The 22075-nt window shown below is 35.6% G+C and overlaps 1 protein-coding gene across 3 annotated transcripts in view; it reads left to right on the top strand.

The window, feature by feature from the left end:
• The first annotated feature begins 15891 nt into the window (after window positions 1-15891).
• TMPRSS15 (transmembrane serine protease 15) overlaps window positions 15892-22075 on the top strand; it is a 53384-nt gene continuing 47200 nt past the window's right edge. For 2 of the 3 annotated variants that reach the window (XM_086883375.1, XM_023943755.2), the window contains exons 1-4: window positions 15892-16080; window positions 18668-18798; window positions 19088-19155; window positions 19988-20029. In XM_086883375.1, coding sequence (XP_086739501.1) covers window positions 15936-16080; window positions 18668-18798; window positions 19088-19155; window positions 19988-20029 — 386 coding nt within the window. In that variant the 5' untranslated portion in view covers window positions 15892-15935. The remainder of the gene's footprint in view (window positions 16081-18667; window positions 18799-19087; window positions 19156-19987; window positions 20030-22075) is intronic. The other variant, XM_086883376.1, reaches the window with a different exon arrangement.

The following is a 22075-nucleotide window of genomic DNA, read 5'->3' as shown; positions in this document are numbered from 1 at the left end:
GATTAATTTGGAGAGATGTCTGGGGGATTTTAAGTACCTTCAGAAAAATTTCCTCAAACTCAGTTAGCTGAAAGCATGTGTTTAATACTAAGTACTCTCTAACCAGGACTTTTTTACGCATACTTTGACCAAGGCCTTGATCACCTCTTGCAATATTCACCTCTCTAGCCATATGGACATGGCTGAAATTTCTAATAAAGAAACAGCATTTGCTCCCTTGCTGGTTTTGTTGGCACACCTTCCCTTAAAAATTTATTTTTCATTCTCCAACTAATTTTCTATCCTTGGATAATCTCTCTGAATCAACAGACATTCCTCAGAGGGAAGACTTTTCACTTCACTTTGAGGCTGACTTGACTTACCAGCTCTGTGTAACAGCTGTAACAGCTTTAAGCCTGTTTCCATACTTTACTGAGTCAGTGTTAAAATTATGAATCAGGTTTAATTTTCTCTTGTTGATTTTCCAACAGCTGCAGCAATATGTTTCCCTCAACAATTAATTTGTTTAGTATTCATGAACATGCAAGTTATTTAAAACCATTCTCAAGATCATCACCATCTCACCTAAATACTTGTTAAAATGTGGGACTAAATTTCACTGGTTTTCAAGTAGATTTATTAGTTAAAATAATGTATGGCCTTTTAATGTGGCTTAGCTTCTTTTTATATGCTGAGAAGTGTTTAAAACTAAGATGACTCTTTTATAAATGCAGTAATGAGATATACATTACAGTTTGCTAGAAAACTACTTTTAAACATTGTTTCTTAATTAAATATATGTTTTAAAAGCTGTATTTTAATATAGATTTAAAATACCGCTGAAATCTGATATTTACATTGAGTTTCAGTTTAATATACTATTACTATAAATATGTAATGTAGTAAGACTAAAATGTAAGTATGATTTCTTAATATTTTTATAAATATAATTACTATTTTGTGGTGTCCTGGGGCTCCCTCTGCAACCAGTGATGGCTGCAATGGTGATGTCAGTGAAAGTCTCCCAGTTTGAGTGGGCTTTGGATCAGGCCTGTTAACATTAACTTCCAACTACAACCAGCTGGATTTATAAGAGTTAGTTGACATAATTCCTAGAAAAAGGGTGGGCTGTTTCTGGAGAAACATGCACTACATCCCTAAGCTTAGCTGATACTTCCAGATATTAGGAGAGGTGACTTAATGATCTGTTTCTGTCCATTTGGGGTGATGAAAGGGACAAAGCTCCCTGCTATCTAAGTTCCAATACACAGAAAGAAGACCTAATGAAGCTCAACTCACAGCTCCAGGAAAGAACATTTTAGTTCTATTATTCTCCAAAATTGCAAGAGGACTAATACAGCCTGGGGAAGATTGTAAAATGAATTATCCTTAGCTGTGCTTTTCCTTATGGCCTGATTCCAAAGCAAAGCACTTTCCTTTCACTCCCTATGAATATCTTTTGCTGTCATCCTTCAGTTTATTTTACTTTAGGGACATGATCAGCTTTTATTTGCCATTAAAGATCCATTTCTGACAACAGGTAACATCATTTGAAACCTTTTCCCTACACTATCACTTTAGACTCTTTGTGCCATAAAATTGGTCCTTTATTTCTTTTTTTTCCTTCTTAGTTTGCAGGTAGTGAAAGTTGATGCATCAGCCTTCTTGAATTTTCCCACTGGGCACTAGGAAATGACCAAGCAAAAAGCCAAGTCTGGATGAGATCCACACAGAGACCAAAAAAAAACAAAAACAAAAACAAATAACAAAAAAAAAAAAATTTAAAAAAAAAGTGGTTTTTATTCTTCAACTTTTCATTTAGCTAGAATTTTGTATTGACTCCAAAACAGGAAAGACTGACTTTTTCCAAAACTTCATTTTTTTTAAGAGTTGAAAACTCTTAAGAACTTCAAGCTAAGTTCTTAGCTTAAAAGTCCTCTTTAAAATTATAGAAGGAAGCTTCAATTCTTAGCTTAAAAGCACTCTTTAAAATTATAGAAAAAAATCTATAATTAGTTTAGTCACTTTGCCTACCTTGATGTCCAAGATCAAGGGAGCAGCAAATGACTCAGGGTGTTTGCAGGGCTGCCAGACTGAATTGAGCCTGAATATAGATCCTGAATTTGTCTCCCTTATCTATGCTACTTAACCTATGTGTCTCTTCATCAGCCCCACAATCCCCTGGATCACCTGCCTGGATTTGCTTTGATGTTGTTTGGCAGCATGAGGAGGCCACATGCCGTGTTCTGTGAGCAGTTCAGTGGTATGGAATGAAGGGTTAATGCTCTCTGACCCCTCTTCAGTCATGTCTGGCTTAGCTGAGCCAGCTCAAGGAGCACAATTTTAATCTGATATAGACAAGTGGCAAAAATAACCCTCTCCTTTAGAGAACCCAGAATGTTCTAACAAAGAATAAAAGGTTGTGTGACTCAGAGAAATCTGTTAGGGGTACAGATCATATGGGCTTTGCCTAAATGTGCACTTAACCAATAGAGGGATGTCATACAGCTGGAAACAAGCTATTTCCTGCTCACATTGACATAGTTTAATATTCAATTACACATTATTGTGTAATCAGAATGGCCTGGGTTGGAAGGGCCCTTACAGATCATCTAGTTCCAACCCCCCACAGTGGACAGAGACACCTTCCACCAATTCAGAAACTTTCAGAAGTTCTTGAAAAAGTTCTTTGATGTACCAGGAGCCTAAAATCTGACTACAGAAACCACTCCTTATGAAGGAAGACTTTTAGAAAGATGTATCTTAGGATGTCTGAAAATAGACTGCTGTCCAGCAGGTCCCAAATTTATCACTTGTGGTATGCTGTTCAGTGAGCCCAGTAGATATGCAACCATCAAATGTCTATTTAAAATTTGTAATATTGACTTCAGTGCACAGTGGAGCATGACTGTGAAAGTTAAGCAGAAGGGATGGTCAGTCTAAATCCTGTAGCACAGAGCAGAAATCCCAGCAGTTCATGCAGTAATATAAAACCTGATCAATGAGAACTAAAAAACTTGTTTTCTAACATGGAATAAGAAAACTATGTTTTATTTGTCTGAGTTAAAATAGTAAAACCGTGCAGAAAATAAGATTTAACAATAAACACAGTGTCTGCCTCCTGATATTGAATATATCGTTTTCAAAATGGTGGCAAATCAAACAAGGAGTGTGATATTTAACAATATTGGTCCGACTGAATTTTTTAATGCAGAGATTCATATCTTCTTGCAACTTTTCATAATTCAGCTGTTAAGAGTTTTCTTCCCAGGAGGTTAAAATTCCCTATTATCTAAATAGTGGTAAGTACTGGAAAAATTACCTTCATTTTTTCTTTTTTTCCTCTCTTTACCTTGTAATTTAGTGCCACCAACTGTCATCAATGTGAAACCTTCATATCATTGAAGCAGATGTAGTGGTTACCATCTATACTTAATTAATATTTATTTACTCACTAAATTGCATCATTAGATTAAGTAATATTCTTTTTATCTATTGTACTAGCTCCAGCTGGGGTGGAGTTAATTTTCTTTATAGCAGCCTGTATAACACCATGTTTTGTAGTCATGTCTGAAGCTCTCTCACAATTTGGCTATGGCTGAGCAGTGCCAAGGTTTTCTCTAATCTTGTGAGAGAATTTCACTGAACCTTTGGAATTCCTTGCTATGGCTTGGAAGTGGCAGTGTTAACGCACAACCGGTGGCACCTCTGTAGGAGTCACTGGATGTGGATTTGTCCCTACCCAGCTGTACTGCAGATACAGCTCTAATGTCAACAAAGTCACATTCAGGAAGGGAAATTCAGAGCACCCTCTCCCAGATCCCTGCAACCAGGTTCCAGTGTTACAGGTAAATACAGTGCTCTTGACACGTTTAGTAGACAGATTTCTATACAAAATTTTAGAGGTGAACGTGTTTCCCATTTTTCAACAAGTCAGAATAAAATCATAGAATGTTAAAGGGTTGAAAGGGACCTTAGAGATCATCTTGTTCTAAACCCCTCCCATGAACAGGGACACCTTCCACTAGACCTGGTTGCTCAAAGCCTCATCCAGCCTGGCCTTGAACACTTCCAGGGATGGGACATCCACAACTTCTCTGAGCAAGCTGTGCCAGGGCCTCAGCACTTTCACTAGGAAGAATTTCTCCCTAATGTCTGACCTAATTTCCCCTCCTTTAGTTTGTATGCATTATCCTATCACTACAGGTCCCGGTAAAATGTCCCTCCTCAGTTTCCCAGTATATATTTACAGTTTCTTTCAACAGCTTAAATAATATTTAACAGATGCTTTCTTCACTGTAACATGCAAAATTGCACATTACTGTAGATAAGAGTTTAAGATAGAAAAATTTTAATGATTAATACCTGATTTACTCCTAGTTGACAGAATTATTTTTTGCTCCACATTATGTCATAGTTTAGTCTATGCAATGTGATGTTTTCAAAATTAATTAGCTTGTCTCTTTTTTTTTATTATTTTTAACTTTTTTAATATTTCTGGTATTTTTTTACCTGGATTGTATTTTTTTCTTGTTTTCTGGAATAGCCTTCCAACATGTTCCCTCTTTAACTTTCATCTTACCAAATCTAAATTTCACTTTGGGCAGAATGTCTCCTAATTCTCTGTATTTTTATTTTTTCTCTGATGATTGAGAATTTTAGTTATTAGAAATTAGGTGAAAATTCAGCTTTTGTCCATTATTTAACAAATGGTTTAAAATCTCTATTTCTGTGATTTCTGAATGACCAAATATATTTTCTTGACATTCCCAAAGGTGGTGTAAATGCTTTTCTTCTGTTTCAAAAGTGTCATGTTTTTGATGTATTTATAGGAGATGGTTTAAAAATATTTTGAAACAAAAATATCTTTAAATGTTTTAACTTGTTTCACATATTTCATAGCCAAAAGAGAACATAGAAATTATACAACAGGAAGAAATTATAATTCCCTTATCCTTTTACTTCTGAAGTGTTTAGAATTTGTATAAATATTATCATTGTAGAGTTGTACTATTCATATAGTTGTACTTTTACTCAATAGGAATTTTACTAGCTTGCTTCCCCCTGGAAAGTTATTCTTTTTCTTTGTATTTGACTGTTCATACGTCCACAAGTGACTGCAGTGAAAATCAGTTTTTGTGGGAGATTATGCTGTTTTCATCTTCCACATACTCTTATTTTTAAATGCTTCAAAAATATGTGTGCCCTCACAATTTGACTTAATTATTTATGACCTCCTTTTTCTCTTGGATGAACTTGATCTCAAAGATAAAATCTCAAAGATAACCAGGAAGAACAAGTATTACTGGGGGAGATAAGGAAAATGCAGGATATTTGTGTCCCCAAATTAAACTCTAAACTCATAGAAGTCAGATGTGTTACAGTGTATGAAAATATTTTACTTCAGAAATAAGAAAAAAACAAACAAATTGAAATAAACCAGTCTAAATTGTCATGTCTGCTCTTTTAGGAGCAGTCATTTATCATGATTGTTCTTTCTTACTTCTGGAAAAGAAATTGAAGCTTAATATTTATGATAAAATCTGTGGGACTCATTTAGAATTTACAGGTTCTGCAAGTTATACCTGTGTTGCTCTGTCAACTTTAATATCTAAGAACTTGTTAGACTTAAGAGTCCTTACTCTTCCAGAGCAGAAATTTTCTGGCCGATTTATAGCAGATGGTGCTAAAAGTTTCTGTCCCCAGGTTAATAAGTTTAGTATCTGTAAACATATATGGATTTTTTGAGTTGGTAGCAACAGGAAAATCTTGCATTACAGCTGTACCTTTAACAATGATTGCTAAAATTATATTTTCAACTCAATGTAATCTTATAATTTTAAATTCAAGTTTAGCCCTTTGTGACTGAAACAGTTTAATTTTCCATTTATAATTTGAAGAATTAACAGAGATATGACAGAGGGAACTGCAGCCTTTTTTAGAAATAGAATTTCCAACTTGGTTCCTCTTCTATAATGTTTCATCAATTCTATACGTAAACTAAAAAACCAGAGATCTCAAATCCATCTGCTGGGCTTGTACTTAACAAGACATATTTTTAAAGGTAAATTGATTCAAAATGTGTTGTTTCTGCAAAGCTGGGAGAAAATTGGGGGTTTATGGGCAATATAATATTTGCAGCATTTTGACTTTTCTACTGAAATAACTGATATATGTGTTAGCTGGAAATGCTGAAACTCTTGTGTAATTGTATAGTGATAGATGAATAAAAGCTAAAATGTAAATATATTTGCAAACTTTAAAATGCTTTTTTGTAGAATTGCATTGAATCATTCCATTCCCATTGTCTGTCCCTTCCTTCCTACAAGGGAAAAAAATATATGAAATCTGAAATTTGGTCATTTCTATAAGGGTTTTGTAAGGCCTGATTTTTGGCATCATTGCCTTTGATCTGTTTCTAATAATTTTTATGCTTTTCCCATGTTTCAGAGTGACTTAAAAAAGCAAGTTTTTTATCTTTTTGGTTTTGCTTGTTTGTTTATTTTCCTCCAAAGCATATGAAATCTGTCAGAGTTGATTTACTTTGGGACGTAAATCCTTCCACGCAGACTAGTCCTGTGTTTCTGTTGCCCAGTTCTCATTGATTTTTCAGTGGCAATTCCAATTTTCAAATGAAGACAAATTGAGGTTGAAGGCTTGTAATAGAAAAAAGCTATAAAATTTCAAATATCATTGTTAGTATTACCTGCGTGCTGCTGTGTTTGATATCAGGTATTTTTTCCCAATTTATATAGGCACTAAAATATAGAAGTTGTTTATAGATTCAACAGAGAGTTATAAAACATTTTTCCATTCAGTATCTTGGGAGCATTTAAAGAGTTTTGAAATAGAAAGTGTTCTCTTTGAAGTACCTACAATGGGTAATGTGGAACAATTTGAACACAACGACCAAAATTTGAACTCCTCTTCAAATGGATGACCCCAGTTATTTGAATCTTTAAAAAAGTAATTACATGCTTAGTTGCTTTCAAAATCCAACAGCATTTTCCTCATCCTTCTGTGTTATCTGACAGTTACTGCTAAAATAATTATCATGTTAAAAATAAAAATAAGTAAGCAATTGTACATCATTTTGTTTATTTATCATCTTGTCAAATGTCCAATGTGAAAAGTTAATTTGGAGCAAGAAGCTAAATGGATTATCACAGAGGTCTGACCTGAATATCTCTCCACATGTGTCCAAAAGAATATAAATTACTTTAGTTCAGTAGTTATTTTGAGGGTCATCTACAGAGGACAAGAAAATAAAAGTGACCAAATCAAAAGTGCTCTAACTTGAGATCTGTGTTACCTGGTTTGGGGAATCTTATTGTTTCCTTGTCATACCTTACCTCCTAAACCCACACATAATTGCTGTCTTGCTGTTACGTTAGATGTAAAATGGGATTTTTCAAAGGATTCTGGACCAATATAAATCTTTTTCAAGTCAGGCTCATCTTCTACTGAAAGCTGCACTACAAATTTCAAAAGGAAAGGAGCAAGGCTGAAGCCAAATGCTTTTGGAAGGATGTGTGGATAATTTTTTATCAGAAAAAATATGCTTTGGAATATGTGTATTTAGAGAGTAAGCTTATACTTACACTTGACACACTGAGCACTAGGTAAATGCTTACCAGTTCTCTTTTACAGCTTCTCTGGCCTCATCTTTCATTTCATTTTGTGTGCTATTTGGGAGTGAACTGCAAGGATTTCAGATTTACTTCTTCCTATCTTCTCCCTTTATTTGAGCAATCTGTTTCTGACCCATGTATCTGATTTTTCTTTGTTCTGCCTGATGGGGACAACAAAAAAGTAACCACATGAGGGGGAACAAAAGATATAATAATGGAGAAATTTGAGGGTTTTTTTCTTATGGTCTGTCCTTCAGAATCTCAGACAGTTAACAATATAACATCCATAACACAGATATACAGGAGAACAAATGTTTCATAGAACCAGATTGGATTTCATATACAGATTTCCAAAATCATTCCAAAGGTTTATGGACAAGCTATTTTTTTATTATTGATTGTATAAGTTAGAAATAGAGATAATTATTGCTCCTTAGGCATTTCTTACTTCTCATGTTATGGATACCTATGATAAGGGTTTTTTCAGGGTCATAGGAAAAGAGATCAGTTTAAAGATGAGTTGGCCTAAAAGAGACATATTTAGCAAGAGGACCTGGTAATTCTAAAGTACTCAAATTTCAGAGAAACAGATGTTGTTCACATTTTTAGTAGTTAAAATTTAACAACCTTTTAAGTACCTGCAGCAAGCCAGTCTATAGAACAAGGCATAGCAATGCTTAACAAGATCTGCAGTCAAGAGTGTTCACTGAGCAGTTGAAATAACACCCATGAAATACAGATCTTAATGCTTTCATTATTATTTGAATATAAAATTTCTCATTTTTCATATTTTTGAGAGAAAAATCTCTGAATATTCATCAAGAATAACAGTTTTCTATGTATCATGGACAAATGTGGGAAAGACTTCTAGAAACAGCACAGAAGATAAAGTGCATTTTAATGACAGCAAATTTCCCAGATTTTTCCTCATATTTTGCAGAGGTTATAGATATCCTGAAATGGTTTGACATAGGACAGAAAAAGGCTAAACTACCCTATATCTATGTCCTTGTTTCAGACCCCTCCCTCTTCTGTGTTTTGTGGCCCTTTAACCTGCAAACAGATATGAAGATTTTCTTTCAGACTTCTTTGGAAACTAATACTGACAAAGCCCTGTGATGTATTGTACAGAAACTTGGTTTGCATTTATTCTATATTCTGAACAAAAAGTAAGGATGAAAGAGGAGAACCATTCCCCTGACACTTGAATTTTCTTTTCAATGCTTCCCTATTAGTCTACAAGGCACAAATCTTTATACACAGCAATGTTACTGTGATTTGTTTTATTCATAGAAACTACCACATTATGTCAAATTTACTGCTGTTTTCAGTGACTGCTCCACAATGGCTTTTACATCAATTATTCTGTGAATTCAGAGGCAATAATGTTGCTACTTCCTCTTGGACTTTGTCTTTTACCTGCCTATTTTGCCATGCAGTGTTATCGGTCGAGTTAAGACTCTGATTCTTCTCCTTGTGTGGCATTTCTGCTCCTGACTAATCCCATTTACTTATCACAGAGAACTTTGCATTGGCATGCTCTTTCCATTGCTCAGATGGCTCATGCTATTTTCTGTTTTCTTTTTGATTGCTACTGTCTTCATTTTGTTCCCATGATCCACACCTTTTTTGCCTAATAACAAGGGGGATTATAAGGAAGTGTATGCATGTAGTGATTTAAACTCAGATAATTAATTCAATGTGGTCTATTAATTTAGTTTTTGAATGCAAGGCATCATGTTATTCTCATTTTATCTAATTTTAATTTACTAAAAAATAGAAGTTTATGATAAAATATTTATTTATGATATTTAGTCACTGTAGAAAGATTTGATTGCTTCCAGAACAAATTCTTACCCTCACGATTGGGTCTCTAAAGTTAGGTGGAAATCTTCCTTTAGTCTCTATGACTGTTGCTGGCTATGTGATCACTTCTGCTGAAGTCAACTGGATTCATCACAGATTTCTTTTCTGGATACCTTTAATTAGCCCCACTTTTTATTATAATATATTCATAAACATATATTCTGTGAGTCTGACTTAAAATATGATTCTTTGATTCTGCGTTAGAAACTGCTGGGAAAAGGAAGTGAATGTTGACCTGCAGCTAACCAGTCAGACAAGATGTGAACTGACCCAGGAAAGAACCTCAGTGCTGTCCTCAGATCTTCCTGGATGTGCTTAAACAAGGACAGTTTTTGGTTTGTTTTAAAAAGGCCTTCCTCCCAATTGAGGGAAATATGATATATTCCAGTTTTGCTTCCTGTGCTATTTTCTTTTTCCAAGACAGTCTGAAGAATTATTGCTAATGACAGCAGTGCTTTTTTAATTATTTTTCTGATATAGATTGTTAACATGAAGACAGATTACTCCCCAGCAATTTATTTGGATCTTTGAATTGAATAGTTCATCTTAATCCATATTTCTGAACACTTTTCATGGGATGTATAAAATCTGTAAGGGATTGATACTTTTTTTCTTCATTTTTGTTATGATCTTACTGGGAGTCAGAATTTAAACTGTGAATGCACAAAACAACGTAGGTATTTGCTCATGTGATAGGAATCTATAACTCTTCAGAACCTTTTGTCAGTTCCAATATGGTCTTCCACACAAAATAAATGTATTGCTTATATTTGGATTGAGTAATCCATTACTATATTATTTTGCTCATCACACATCCCCTCTGTTTAGTGATCACCCCTAGGAAACTTGTTAGGGGTGTGTGTGAAAGTTCTTGTGCGGTGTCTCAGAGCAAACACTCAGATGACTCTATGAGAAGATATTCCCACTACAGTAAATCTTCCAGTGTGATGAGGCCACCAGACATCAACTCAGATATTTCAATAATTGCTAGTTCAATGTACACTTAGACCCAGGATTTGGGGAATGTTTAGGAACAGCATGCAGATATCAGGTCAAATTCCCTTCTCTATCTTCCCACCTTTGACGTACCACAGCCAAATGGAGACCTACATTACCTAGATCTAGGGGCACTTTCACTTGTTCCATGGCCTTGAAAACAGGTTGGGTTCTTTCAGTTTGGTTTTGGAGGGCTTGGGATGGTCAATTGGTTGGAGTTTTAATTATCATAAACTGTATGACTTCAGAGGGGAAATGGAGACACTGTTCCTTCATACTTTTCTCCTGATTAAAGTGCAGGTATTCCTGTAACTTAACAAACCAAAATTTGTTCAAAACTTTTGTGTTCTATAGCATAGTTTTCTCACCGCCTCTAATCCAATTTAAAGAGAATAACATCGCTTTTTTTTGACATCTTTAATACTGCATGCACTTTTAAATTTTTCAGATCTTATTTAAGAACCTCACGATAAGAAGTAGCATTCCAGAAAACAGAAGATTCTTCAGCTTGTCCTCCAAGTTGAGTTATTCTGGAAACAAGTGGAAAGAGGGTAATACAAAGATTACGTACTCTTCTGCTGCCATGCTTAAGACATGCCAAATTATGTCTTGCTGGGTCAAACATGCATGAGAAGGTCTTTGAAGAGAGAATAGTATATTCTATATGATGTGTATTATGTGACTTTTAGTCAGGCAACATTTAATAATGAATTACACAAAGAATTAAATATTTCTAACTAAAACTTCTGATAACTTGTTTAGTAAACGAGGCCCATGTTTTTCCTTTCATATGAAGTTTCACAGTTGGATGACCACTACCACAAATATTTTTCATCCTCATTTTTTTTTAAAATATTTTGTTACTGCAATCCAGCTCTGGGGTTCCCATCACAAGAGGAACATGGACCCATTGGAGCATATCCAAAGAAGGGCCACCAAGCTGATCAGAGGGATGGAGCACCTATCCTACGAGGAAAGGCTGAGAGAATTTGGATTGTTCAGCCTGGAAAAGAGGCGGCTTTGGGATGACCTAATTGTGGCCTTCCAGTGCCTGAAGGGAGCCAACAGAATAGATGGAGAGAGACTATTTACAAGCACCTGGAGTGTCAGGACAAAGGGGAATGGCTCACACTGAAACATGGCAGGTTTACACTAGGTATTAAGAAGAAATTCTTTACTTTGGGGGTGGTGAGGCACTGGCACAGACTGGATGGGGCTCTGAGCAAGCTTATCTAGTGGAAGGTGTCCCTGTCCATGGCAAGAAGGTTGTAATGAGATGGTCTTTAAGTTCCCTTTCAATCCAGGCCATTCTATGATTCTTTGATTACTGAGAAATTGTCCTTCCATATGATCTACATTTTAAATTTCTCCTTTTGATGCAGTGGTGAAAATAGCTCATAATCCATTTCTGCACCTTCACAGCAGATCTTTTGCTTTGGTTTTCTATCTTTCTCTCTCTCTGGAAGTCTGTATAGGGAAAGGGACAAAGCACTTTAGACATCTGAAAAAAGCTGCCATAAGAAAGCTGATTTTCATTTCATTTTGATAGGGCAAGGCAACTCTGTGGGGGTGACAAAATGTTTTCCCACAGAGAGCTAGTTATTAATGCAATATCAGGCTTTAAGTGTGTTTGTGGTAGTCTGGGTGTTAGAGGAATTCTCTGAGCACAACATCCCCTCCCCTCCTATGTCAGCAGTCTTTTCACCCTGTGCTGGAGACTGATCAAACAAGGAAATAAAAGCAGCCCCATAAGGCTACAAAACCTGTGGAGCTGCAGATATGGATGCAGAATAAATTACCTAAATTGTGAACTGTTATGTTTCTACCCTGTCAATAGCTTATTTCTTTAACAATTACCTAACCTGATGTTTCACTGGTATGGCTATAGTAACAATTATAGAAACCTCAATTCTCAATATTAAATAAGTTAGCACCTTTCTCTGGGTTTTATCACATTAATAAAGTATTTGCCTTTATATAATTTAAAGTATTTTAAAATCATGTTGCATTATTTCATCATATAATTCATAAGTAGTGTCATAAAACTAGAGGTTAGAAAATAACATGCAACTGATTTTATTAGTTTCAACTGAGTAATCTCATTTGTTATTTTTAATTTTGCATTATTTTCTTAGGTGATTATTTTTCTTGCTTCAGGGTGTCCATGACCTGTGAATATTCACAACTTGCAGTAGATGGAGGTAATCTGTTAGTAACAGTGGCTTATGCTCACTCTTTTCCTGAATGGATCATACCATTTCATCAGTTTAGCAAACCAACCAAATCCAGCTTTCAAGAGTTCTCTGTTTCAATCCACAGAGGAAAATAAAGTGAAAAATAAATTTGATAATTATGCCAAAAGTTAAAAAAAAAAAAAAAAATGCAACTAAGATTGCAGAAGAGTGAACAAGAAAAGTAGTTAAAGGAGGAATAAAAGTAGAAGCAAGTGATGTCAATGTCTAGAGGGCAGCTTGCAGTCCCAGGATGCATCATCATTAAGAGGCATAGAAATGTCCTGGAACAAACTTCACAATGTTCAGCCAAGTGCAACAAGTCCAAAGTCCAGCACCTGGGGTGAAATAACCCAAAGTTCCAGTACTGGCTGAAGCTGACAAGCTGATAGGGATGTCTAATTTCTGCCTTCAGATATCTAAGGGATGATTGCAGAAAAGGCAAATTCTTCCCAGAATTGCAGAGGGGAAGCCTAAGGGGCCACAAACACAAATTGCAGCAGCTGATATTCCAATAAGACACAGAGGGGGGAAGAAAATCACTATTCAGGGAGTCAATGCATAGTGTTTCTGGAGTCTTCCACCTTGGAAGTATTCAGATCTTGCCTTGACATGGCCCTGAACAGCCTGATCTAATTTCAGTTAACCCTGCCTCGAGCAGGAGGTGGGACCAGATGCTTGTCATAGGTCCCTTCCAGCATAAACCACTCTGCTTCTGTAATTCCTGACTGATAGCAAGCAAGCAGTGGCATGCTGTTGAATTCTGCTCCCCTCATATTGAAGGTTTGCAAATGAAAATGTGGAAACATGGGTCCTTATATTGTTTTACAACCAGCTCATACTAGTACACACAAAAATATTTTGCAAACAGATTAATGCAAGTACTCAGTTTTAATAACTACCATCTCAGTGTCCAGGTTGCCTATTAATTATTGTTACCATGGTCTTACTGCCAGATAAAATTATTTAGCAAATGAGTTCATTTGTAGGAGTCACAACTCCAACTTGAGACTACCCATGCTAAGTTATATCTTTGGCCAGACTGTAATCAATCTGTGTGAACTGTAAGTGGCCACAGTTTTTACTCCTTTGGTCTAATCTCTTCACCATTAGAGCACAAATTCAGAATTTCAAATGCAGTGGCATCTTTGGGTGATAGTGGTTGTGTTTTATTAGTGATGTTTAGCATCAGTTATACAAATAGTGAAATTATGCAAAATATGACAGAGGAATACAAAGTCCATCAGCACAAAACTCCTCAGATTTGTGATAAAAAATATTTTATTAGGAATAAGACAGGACTAAACTAGTATTGTTTCAGGCAGCATTGTCATGGACAATTCAGTGACTTAACCTTGCCTTGCTGCCAGGTGCCCATCCAGAAGATTGCTCAGTGCCCTCCTCAACAGAGCAGGGTAAATGTAATTTATAGCCACCCCCAAGTAGTGCAGGGAGATGGGGACTGAGGGCTTGTAGTCAGTCCATAACAGCTCTCTGTCAGTCCTTCTTCACATTCTTCCCCTACTCCTTGTAATGGCACAACTATGATGTGGATAACCTAATACATGTAGCTGAGCAAAGTGAATTATTTAGTCATCATCTATTCATGTGATAGAGTCAGTGTTCAGAAAGATGCAGAAACTTAAACCCCTTGGAATGAAGGGTATCAAAATTATTGCTGAGCAGGCACAAAAATTTACAAAGGCACTACTGTGGCATAGCTCAGCAGTGCTCAGCACTACAAATATGATCTGGTCATAAGTATACACCTGTATCTACATGCATTTGTATTCATATATGCTTTGTCTGTGATACACAATATATACAAAAGCAATTCCTACTCTGTCTAGTGTGATGACCCAGACATCTCATCCATTTGCAAGATAGAATCAGGTTGCTTTTGCTCTGTAAGGACAGTATAATGAAGCTGCACTGAATTTTGTTTTAAAACTTTGGGTTTAAGCAAATAATTATTTCCTTTTAGTAAGGTGAAATATTACTATATTGCTTTCATTATGGTATGATATTACACTAAATGGAGGATCCTACTTTTAGGCCAAGATTTTGATTGTGATTTAGTGCCTTATATCAAATCAGTTGTGTGGCAATCCTTTCAAATACCATAGTTCTCAAAGACTGGATAGAGAACTGATATGTCATCCAAGAGTCTCATTTCAAGACTTTCTCATTTCTTCCCAATTTATATTATCTCCATTTCTGTCATTAACAGATAGGTAGAGCTTCACTCTTCCAAAGATTGACTCAGAAGTTTCCCTTCCCTTTGACAGGCAGGAATATGGCTGGTGTGTTCAGATTCTCTGCAAGGAAGAGTGTCATACCACAAATATGGGTTTAGCACTCTGACTGAGAGTCAAAAACAGTAACTCTGAGAGCATAAAACATAGAATCTGTATGACTTTACTTTTCTGAAGCTCCAAAGTTTTGACAGATTAAATTTATAGCCAAATGGTTGTACTGGTTGCTACAATGCCTGCTTAATTTACTCTTGCTCTACTAAGGCTGCAGCTCTGGCCATCCACAGTGCTTTAATTTTATCAAGGACTTGCATCCCATGGCACATTTATGCCTGGCAAGAAAATACAAAACAAGCATACATTCATAATGTCTTCTCTGATTAGTTCTCCAGTTCTGTGGTCAAAGAACCATGCCTTACACAGATTAAATTTGTGCTGCTGAATTACTGTTCAGTGCTGAACACGTTGCTGAGCTATGGCACATTACTAAACAATTCATTTCCCAGCACTTCCTTTATAAATAAAATTGCTTTTAAAGGAACTTGTTAAGCAGGATGAGGAAAGATACAACTTTCACTGTTGTTCTCATAGCTGTGCTTGTGAGGAGTTAGTAAAAGAAAACAGTATAAGCAATAAATTTGGCAGCAATATTTTATATTGTCACTTAAAAATATCAAATTACAAGAAATAGTACAAATCCAGTGACTAACCTTACATTTCTGTGGGTTTGCTTGTCCTTTATCTGAGACACAATCTTCAGTGCTTCTCCTCTGAGTGGATTTATTTCCTTTTTATTTGCATACCCTGCGCATGATTATGACTGCTCAGAAATGTTGTAAAACCTGTGTCAGTGCAGTCTCATGGTGTAATTAATTTACAACCATCTCCTATAAATATCTGTTTGTGTGGATTATTACCCTCCTTCTCAGGCTGTGTCTTTTGTCAGTCCTTAATTCACTGAAGTTTTTGAGACAGAAATGAAACTGAAAAAATCATCTGATAAGAAATATGTTCCTCTTAGTAGATATGAGATTTTCTTTGCTTCTCTGGTTGCAGTTCTTATGTGTGTTTGTGTTGGACTGATTGTACTTTCTTGGTTATCAGTCCAGGAGCTGGAACGAGGTAAGTAGCCAGCCTTTAACTACAGACCTTTAGGAATTCCTTCGACTTTGAAGACAGTGCTCTTGCAATTGTAATTATATTTTTTCTTTCATGCTATGTTTTTAATGCTGGGGGCTGGGAAAATGGTGCTTTAGGGATTATTATATGCTTTTTCCTCCCCTGAAAGCTGACATGAACAAAATAGGGGAAAAAACCAAGCACTGGAATCATGTTCTGAAGCCATGTAAACTAATTTTCATGGTTTAGGCTTCAGGAAAGGTTCCTGAGATGCAATCCAAGCTATAAAGCTTTGCTTATTCCAACATTTTTATCATCTAGAGAAGGTAATATGCAAACTGTGAAACTTTTCCTTTTTCTCTGTATATGAGGTTTGACTCTGAAGTCAAATAATCCACTGAAAGACTTGATAATCCACTAGAGTTTGTGGGTCCCATCTCTTGGAATCTATTAATTTTTTATTTAAAAAATATTTTTAAGTTATTTATTGGTGTGAGAGAGCTCCTGCATCAGAGCATCAACTGCCAGCCCCATGTAAAGCTCAGGTAAAGCCACTCTTAGTCTTTATCCTGTGCTCGGAATGTGATGGAAGAAATTACTGATATTCAAAGCAAACTTACTTAAAATATCAATGTTGCATGATTTTCAAATGGAATTGAAATTTTGGTTAAGAAATCTTGTGGCTATAAGTTAACTGGGAGGCCACACCTGGAGGACTGCATCCAGTTCAGGGCTCCAAAATACGTGAGGGATGTGGAGCTACTGGAGAGAGTCTCAAAGTGATTTTTGTCACTAAAGAAATATTCTGCTACATTGATGATTTTGCTGCTTTCATTAACAAAAAATCCATACTATTTCACTCTGAACCTCATGAAGACTAAACTTTCTGTAAGACTTATGTAAAAAGAAACACAACCAACCAAAACCATTTTGTCAGAATATCATGTTTGTTCCTTCAGTTGCCATTGTTTTTATTTCCAGATTTTAAAAACTGCGCCACTTACTGACTTTCTTGCCTTCTTACCGGAATGCTATCACACTCCAGTAAAATAAAATAGTGTATTATTGAATCTAGAGACAGGCTTTAACCTAATTTCTTTGTTTTTAGAAGATAAATAGGCCAAAATGTATCTATGTACAAATATGATTATAAAATATTGTTATAATTATAGCTGATATATAATTTTAAAAGGCTTTTGTTATTTAGAAATATTTTAACAGATTTGCAATTGTTCTAAAGACAAACCTTCAAAGGAGCTCAAAGCAGTCTGCTATTACTAGTTGATATTAAATTTGTATCACTATGCTGTGCCTTCCATCATAAACTGTTCCTTGTAGTATTTATTGCTTGTCTGCTGTTATGATTAAGTTATTAAAAATATTAGAAATGCCTCTGCCCAAATTAAGGTGCAAATGAGACCATATGGAAAAGGATGGGTTTTATTTAACAGAAAACAAGAGAGAGAGAGGAAAAGGAAGAAATAGGAAAGAGGGGACTGAGAGGGGAAATAAGGTGGAGACAGATAAAGTAGAAAATATCAACACTCAATGGATCCCAATGGCATCCTGTAGATCTTCTTCTTCTTCTTGGTGGTGAGGGTTTCTTGAAATACATAGAATCCATTGGAATAATATATGTTCTGGCCTGGTGGGAATGCCCAGGTTCCTGTTAGGATGTGTCTTCAGGGCAGAGGGCTTTGGTGGTCACAGCTTCTTTATGCAGTTTTGCCATAATGGGAAAGACTCCTTCATAACAATATTTAAGCCATGAACTATAATACTTCAGTCTCTGACATCTGTTTTTGTCTTAAAACTTGCTTTGATGTTAATGCCTTCAAGCACAATCTAAAATACCACTGGTGCTGCAACTGGTAAGCAAAAAGTATTTCCTATCAATCAACTTTAATTTAGGTATTTTCTGAGAAATTCCAGTGTTACACAGTGAAGAAATATGTTTTTAATGTACAGTGAATTGCTTTATGTATACCTCATGTCCTGTAGTATATTAAAATCAAGATTAAATTTGCAGCAATGACCAGTTGTCTTGTTTCTTTATAACGTGTATATATTGGTGAGAAAGGTCAGGTCTGAAATAGTTGAACTATTTTGACACTGGATGTTTCCAGTGCTGTCATCAAAACCAATTTACACATATAAAAAAGGGCACAGCACAAATACAGAAAGTGTGAGGTAATAATTCATAATATTTTTTTATCCAGAACATACAAAATACTCATAATTCACTATTTGCCTTCCCATGTATCTCTGTCCCTTGTGTTAGACATAACTGGGCATATCATTGTATCCTTTCTGCACTCACAGTGTTGCTGGAATGCAGCATCTAAAACAAAACTGAAAGTAATGAGAACTAAGGGCAAATAATATTCATAAAAATATGATTACAGTTGTAACTATAGAAAACATAAAAAAGTCTATTTTTTCTTTAAACTCTACACTAGGTAGAACATCTCTGCAAAGCAATAAAAAACCCTAGAAGTTACTGAATTGATGATCTGTGTGAAAAAAATCTGACATAATATTTTTCATTTATTTCTATGTAATTAAAACACCTTTATTTTTAATTATCTAGCTGAAGCATATGTGAATACTCATGGCTATATGGGAATATTTAAAATAGTCTCTGGCACATCTTTCACTCCAACCTTACAGAACAGTTCATCAGCTGATTTCAAAGTCCTTGCCTTTGATATTGAAAAATTGGTAAGAACCTATCAGCTTGTGGTTAATTCAAGAGTATTTGTAGGTACATTAATTCTCTAACACTAATTGCTGTTGATGGTCTTTCTTTCCAAAAAAGAAATATTTCAGGTCTTAAGCCTGGTCAGAAATCAATATATTCCTTACTTGAGAAAATCAGTAAATCATCAAAGAAATACCTTACTTATGTAGTCTAGAAAAATTTATTTAGTTACTAAAACCATTATTATAGTGTGAGATTGTGTGTATTTTTAATTACTGTACTGGTTCAAGATTTTTCTTTTTCATATAGATGCGAAATGTCTTTCAAGAAAGTGATTTGAAATACGAATTTGAGAGATGTGAAATTTCCCGGTTCAAGTAGGTACAGTTCTATTTAACTTTGAAAATAAATGTCAAGAGTCCTCAATTAGATATTTCTCTCAGAAGTACTTACCTTGATTTTCAAGATGTCCTTGGGAACCTCCTATATTATGCCTTTCATATCTTACATCTTCCAACTGCTACTGTGCTCAGTTTGACACCAATGTGCTTCCTTGGGCAAACTTCCTTCTCAAGCTGATGTGTGTCCCTGCTTTGACCCAGGTTAAGGTTGAGCTCTAAGACCCACTCACAAAAATTCTGTATTTTAAAGAACTGCTTCTTTTTTTTTTCTTTTTCTTTTTTTTTTTTTTTTTTTTTCTCAAGATGCTGTTTGCAGGGTTTCTGATCCTTGCCATCTAGAAGAAATTTCATGTTAGAGATCTCCCTGCACAAGCCTGGAGGCTCAGGCATTCCTATGTCCTTATGGATACGGATGCACTTAATTCATATTCCTCAGGGCATTAACAGGGCAGTCATTTAACACCAGGAAAAGCTGCAGCCTCTGAGTCCTAAAGAGTCCATAAAACTGGTATAGTAAGATCTGCTTCATTTAGTAAAGCTTATTTTCAGTATCCTGGGGTGCTGGTTGTCCTGCTGAAGGCTGGCTGACAAAAATGTTCAGGTTACACAGCCAGGTCTGTGGTGTTAATTCCATCTGCACTATCCTTAATAAGGTCCTGATTCAGCAAAACATGGGTAACACTCTCACCATTAAATAGTTCAGGGACGTGTTCCCATCCTGTCCAAAACATTATAATCTCAGCAAGAACCATGTGGTGCTGCTTGTAGGTTTTCCCTTTCTTTTTTATTATTGCTTCTTTTTCTACAGGAAATCTGAAGATGACCGTGACAGATTGACATCAGAGACCAGGTAATTGTATATAACAAAGTTTTCTTAAAATATAGGCAAGAGACAATGATGCTACTATTTCAGACAGTTCTTCTGTGGATTGTGAATATATTAAAAAAAAAAAAAAAAACAGAACCGAAACATTTTTAGAATTTGGATAAGGCACTCTAAAGAGGATGAAGCTTCAAGACATATCTTTTCTCTAAAAACTTCCTCTAGGATTAGATGAAAAAAGAGTGTTAGTCCCTGGGACTGTCAATTTAGAAAGAAAAATGGAAGAGTGAGAAAGGTAAGAAACTATCTAGAAAGGAAAAGATAGGTTTGTGCTGAGTTTGCTTGTGTAAAACTGCTTAAACTGGAGTCAGATCTCATGTCATTACGAGTAACTCAATTTTTAAATCAAGAAAAGTCTAATGACACACAGTGATAGGCAGGAACAAAACAGAGGACAAAAGATTAAGGTTCTAGCAGAACTGAAGGACCCTGAGAAATGAATGGTATAATTGGCTGTCTCATAGGTGAGCCCAGAAAATTAAAGTACACATTACCTGAAAACAGATCAATAGTTCTCTGCTACCGTATGTTCTTGTGATATCAGTGTAAATACATAAAGTTGATAAATATGCAGAGGAGATTAGTTTATTTGAATGATAGTCCTTGAAAAAAAAAAAACAACAAAAAAACGAAGATATTTTGGGGTATTAGCTGACCATGAATATCAATAAATAATGGGAAGCAGATTTACGTTGCAGAAACTTTTGATTGGAATAGTGAAGACATAACCCCAATTAGCTAGAAAGTAGAGTATGATCACTTTATGAAGGTTTATATAACATTAAGGGAATGGGCTACACAGCAGCAGGAGAAGGCCACTTCCAAAGTGTTGTCCTTGTGAAGGTAGATAGTCAGGAAATCTGATTTCTGCACAAAGAAAGTGACTATTCTCATCAAAATTTGGGTATTAAAGATGTAGACATCTCTGAGCGGTTTGCTCAAGACTGTCTTTGTCAATGCTGGGTCAATTTAGATGCCTTTTTTAGGAGAAGACTAATTATGCCAAAGAACAGCTTGTCTTTTTTCTATCAACCACAATGGGAATCTAGATCTGCTCTATAAATAACTGTGTTGGGAAAAACTCATTCCACTCCTGTATCCTGATACAACAATCACAGGAATCACAGAAAATCTGATGTTTGTGAAGCTTTGATCTGGCTCTTAATACATCAGTAAGGATTTGTCTTCACTTCTGCTTTGAATAACTGTCTCAGACATTATTTTCATTTAGAAAGTCTATAGCCTTTCAGGTAATCTGCTTGGTATTTCACCCTTGAAACGCTGCTGCTGAGTCACAAGGAGAGCAATGAAAGCTTTTGTTTGCTCAGCAGGGCCCAGAGGTTATCAGGAAGTATGCAAGAAGGAGAGTTTCTCTATGTATTGCAAACTACAAACTATACTCAGCAAAACAACAGGATTAATCACTCCTTACAAAGAGCACTACTGTCAGTTGCAAATGGGTAGTTTAAGGATTAAAGAGGTTTGCACCTAAATTTAAGTCTTTGGCAAGTCTCATAACTTCAACATTACCCTACTCTAGCTACAAACACAGAACTTCATAATACAGTCTAGAAGAGATGGCAGAGAACAAACAGAAAACACTCTGGATGAAATTCATAGATGTTAAATGCAGTTTAACCACAATTTCTAAATACCTCTATTTTCATCCATCACTGATTCCTTATGAGAATTCAGACAATCACACAGCAGATCTGCAAAAATGCAGAATCTACACATGGTATTTGCTTTATGGAAGTGGTCACCTTGTATTATATTTTTCCATATGAAAATATTATACAATTTTCATAATACTTCAGGGATCACCTTCAATATTTTAGGCCTAAGAGACCTGTTGAACAACAGTAAAGCTACTTCTTTAGTTTTCCTCAAGTTCAGCTCAATTGCAGCAAATGAAATGAATGTTGTCTTTTTTTTCTGGCAGTGCAAGAGTTGAAAAAGAAACAAAGTTTCTCCAAGGTTCAAACTGATGATTAAGAGATATTTCCTTAGGTC

This window comes from Cyanistes caeruleus, chromosome 3 (genome assembly GCF_971803275.1).
Source record: "Cyanistes caeruleus chromosome 3, bCyaCae1.hap1.1, whole genome shotgun sequence".
In the NCBI taxonomy this organism is placed as follows: Eukaryota; Metazoa; Chordata; class Aves; order Passeriformes; family Paridae; genus Cyanistes; species Cyanistes caeruleus.
This window is presented reverse-complemented; position numbering and strand designations above follow the sequence as displayed.